Below are 1,331 nucleotides of genomic sequence, written 5' to 3'. Positions count from 1 at the left end.
ACCCAATTGCTAGGACGGGACGACCCATCCTGGAACCAGGTCGACCCCGGGACGCTAACTCGTCCCGAAGCAGATCGCCAACAAAGAAGCAACAGAAAAGAGTAAACTCAAGTATCGATCAGCCAACACCAGATGGTCCGGAGAACGAGATCATCGTAAACTTGAGCAGTCAGAGGCCCAGGCGAACAGCCGCTCCCTCCAGGAGAGCATTAGAAACACTAGACGCCAATAGACAGATCACACAGCACAACAGCCAGCCAATGGAAATCGACGGTCAAGAATGTTAATAGAAAACACGCTTACAATACTACAGTACAACGTCAGAAAATCAAGAGACACAGTCATGGCCACGCTTCTACGAGATCCCGATATAGGACGATACGACATTCTCGCCATCCAAGAGCCCTGGAAGAACCCATTTGACACGACAACTCATCACCCAGCCAAGGATCAGTTTCACTTATGCTACCCAGACAAGGACCGGGACTCCCCAGCGAGGGTCTGCTTTTTCATCAACAAGAGACTTGATCACTCCAAGTGGCACTTCAAAGTGGAAAGCAGAGATCTCTGCTCTCTAGATCTAGAACTCGGAGCAGAAGAAGAGCAACATATCGTGATACATAACGTATACAACCCTACACAAGACGCCCCAGAGAGACGAGGTACGCTTCCACTTCTGGACCAAGTCGTAGAACTCTCATCACAACATGAGCAAGTTATCGTCGGCGACTTCAACCTCCACCACGAGCTATGGGGAGGTGATCGGGCCAAGCGGGCAGACCCTAACGCCGCTGAGCTTATCACAATCATGGAAGATCACTACCTCACGAGCAATCTTGCTCCAGGTACCATCACATACGAAGAACGTGACGGAAGAACAACCATAGACCTATGCCTCACAACACCTGGCCTCCCAGACAGACTGATTCGATGCGAGACCGCAGCAGACATGGATCACGATTCTGACCACCTACCCATCGTCACTTCACTAGACCTAACCGTCGTCCAACTACCAGCCAAGGTCAGACGGAACTGGAAAGCTATAGATGAAAAGGCGTTTGTTTGCTGTCTTCAGCGCGAGCTTCCGCCACAGCGAAGACCAAGAACAAGAACGGCTTTAGACAGATATGTGAAGGAAGTGATGGCAGCCATATCGACGGCTGTCGAAGAAGCAGTTCCGAAGACGAATCCGTCAACGAGATCAAAACCAGGGTGGAACGAAGAGTGTGCCGAAGCCTTGGCAGAATCAAAACGACTCCGTCGACAATACAGCTTATATCACACCGAAGAGGCATGGGAAGCATACCGAGTAGCGCGTAACCGCAAAGGCA

General features: G+C 50.8%; 1 protein-coding gene across 1 annotated transcript; it reads left to right on the top strand.

Moving 5' to 3' along the window:
* Positions 1-343: 343 nt before the first annotated feature.
* FMAN_15521 (uncharacterized protein) lies at positions 344-1,320 on the top strand (the record flags this gene model as incomplete). Its single annotated transcript, XM_041826247.1, has 2 exons — positions 344-1,224; positions 1,290-1,320. 2 exons carry the CDS (start codon positions 344-346, stop codon positions 1,318-1,320), a joined length of 912 nt encoding a protein of 303 aa, XP_041691622.1.
* Positions 1,321-1,331: the final 11 nt, after the last annotated feature.

This window comes from Fusarium mangiferae (genome assembly GCF_900044065.1).
Source record: "Fusarium mangiferae strain MRC7560 genome assembly, contig: FMAN_scaffold047, whole genome shotgun sequence".
Taxonomy (NCBI): Eukaryota; Fungi; Ascomycota; class Sordariomycetes; order Hypocreales; family Nectriaceae; genus Fusarium; species Fusarium mangiferae.
This window is presented reverse-complemented; position numbering and strand designations above follow the sequence as displayed.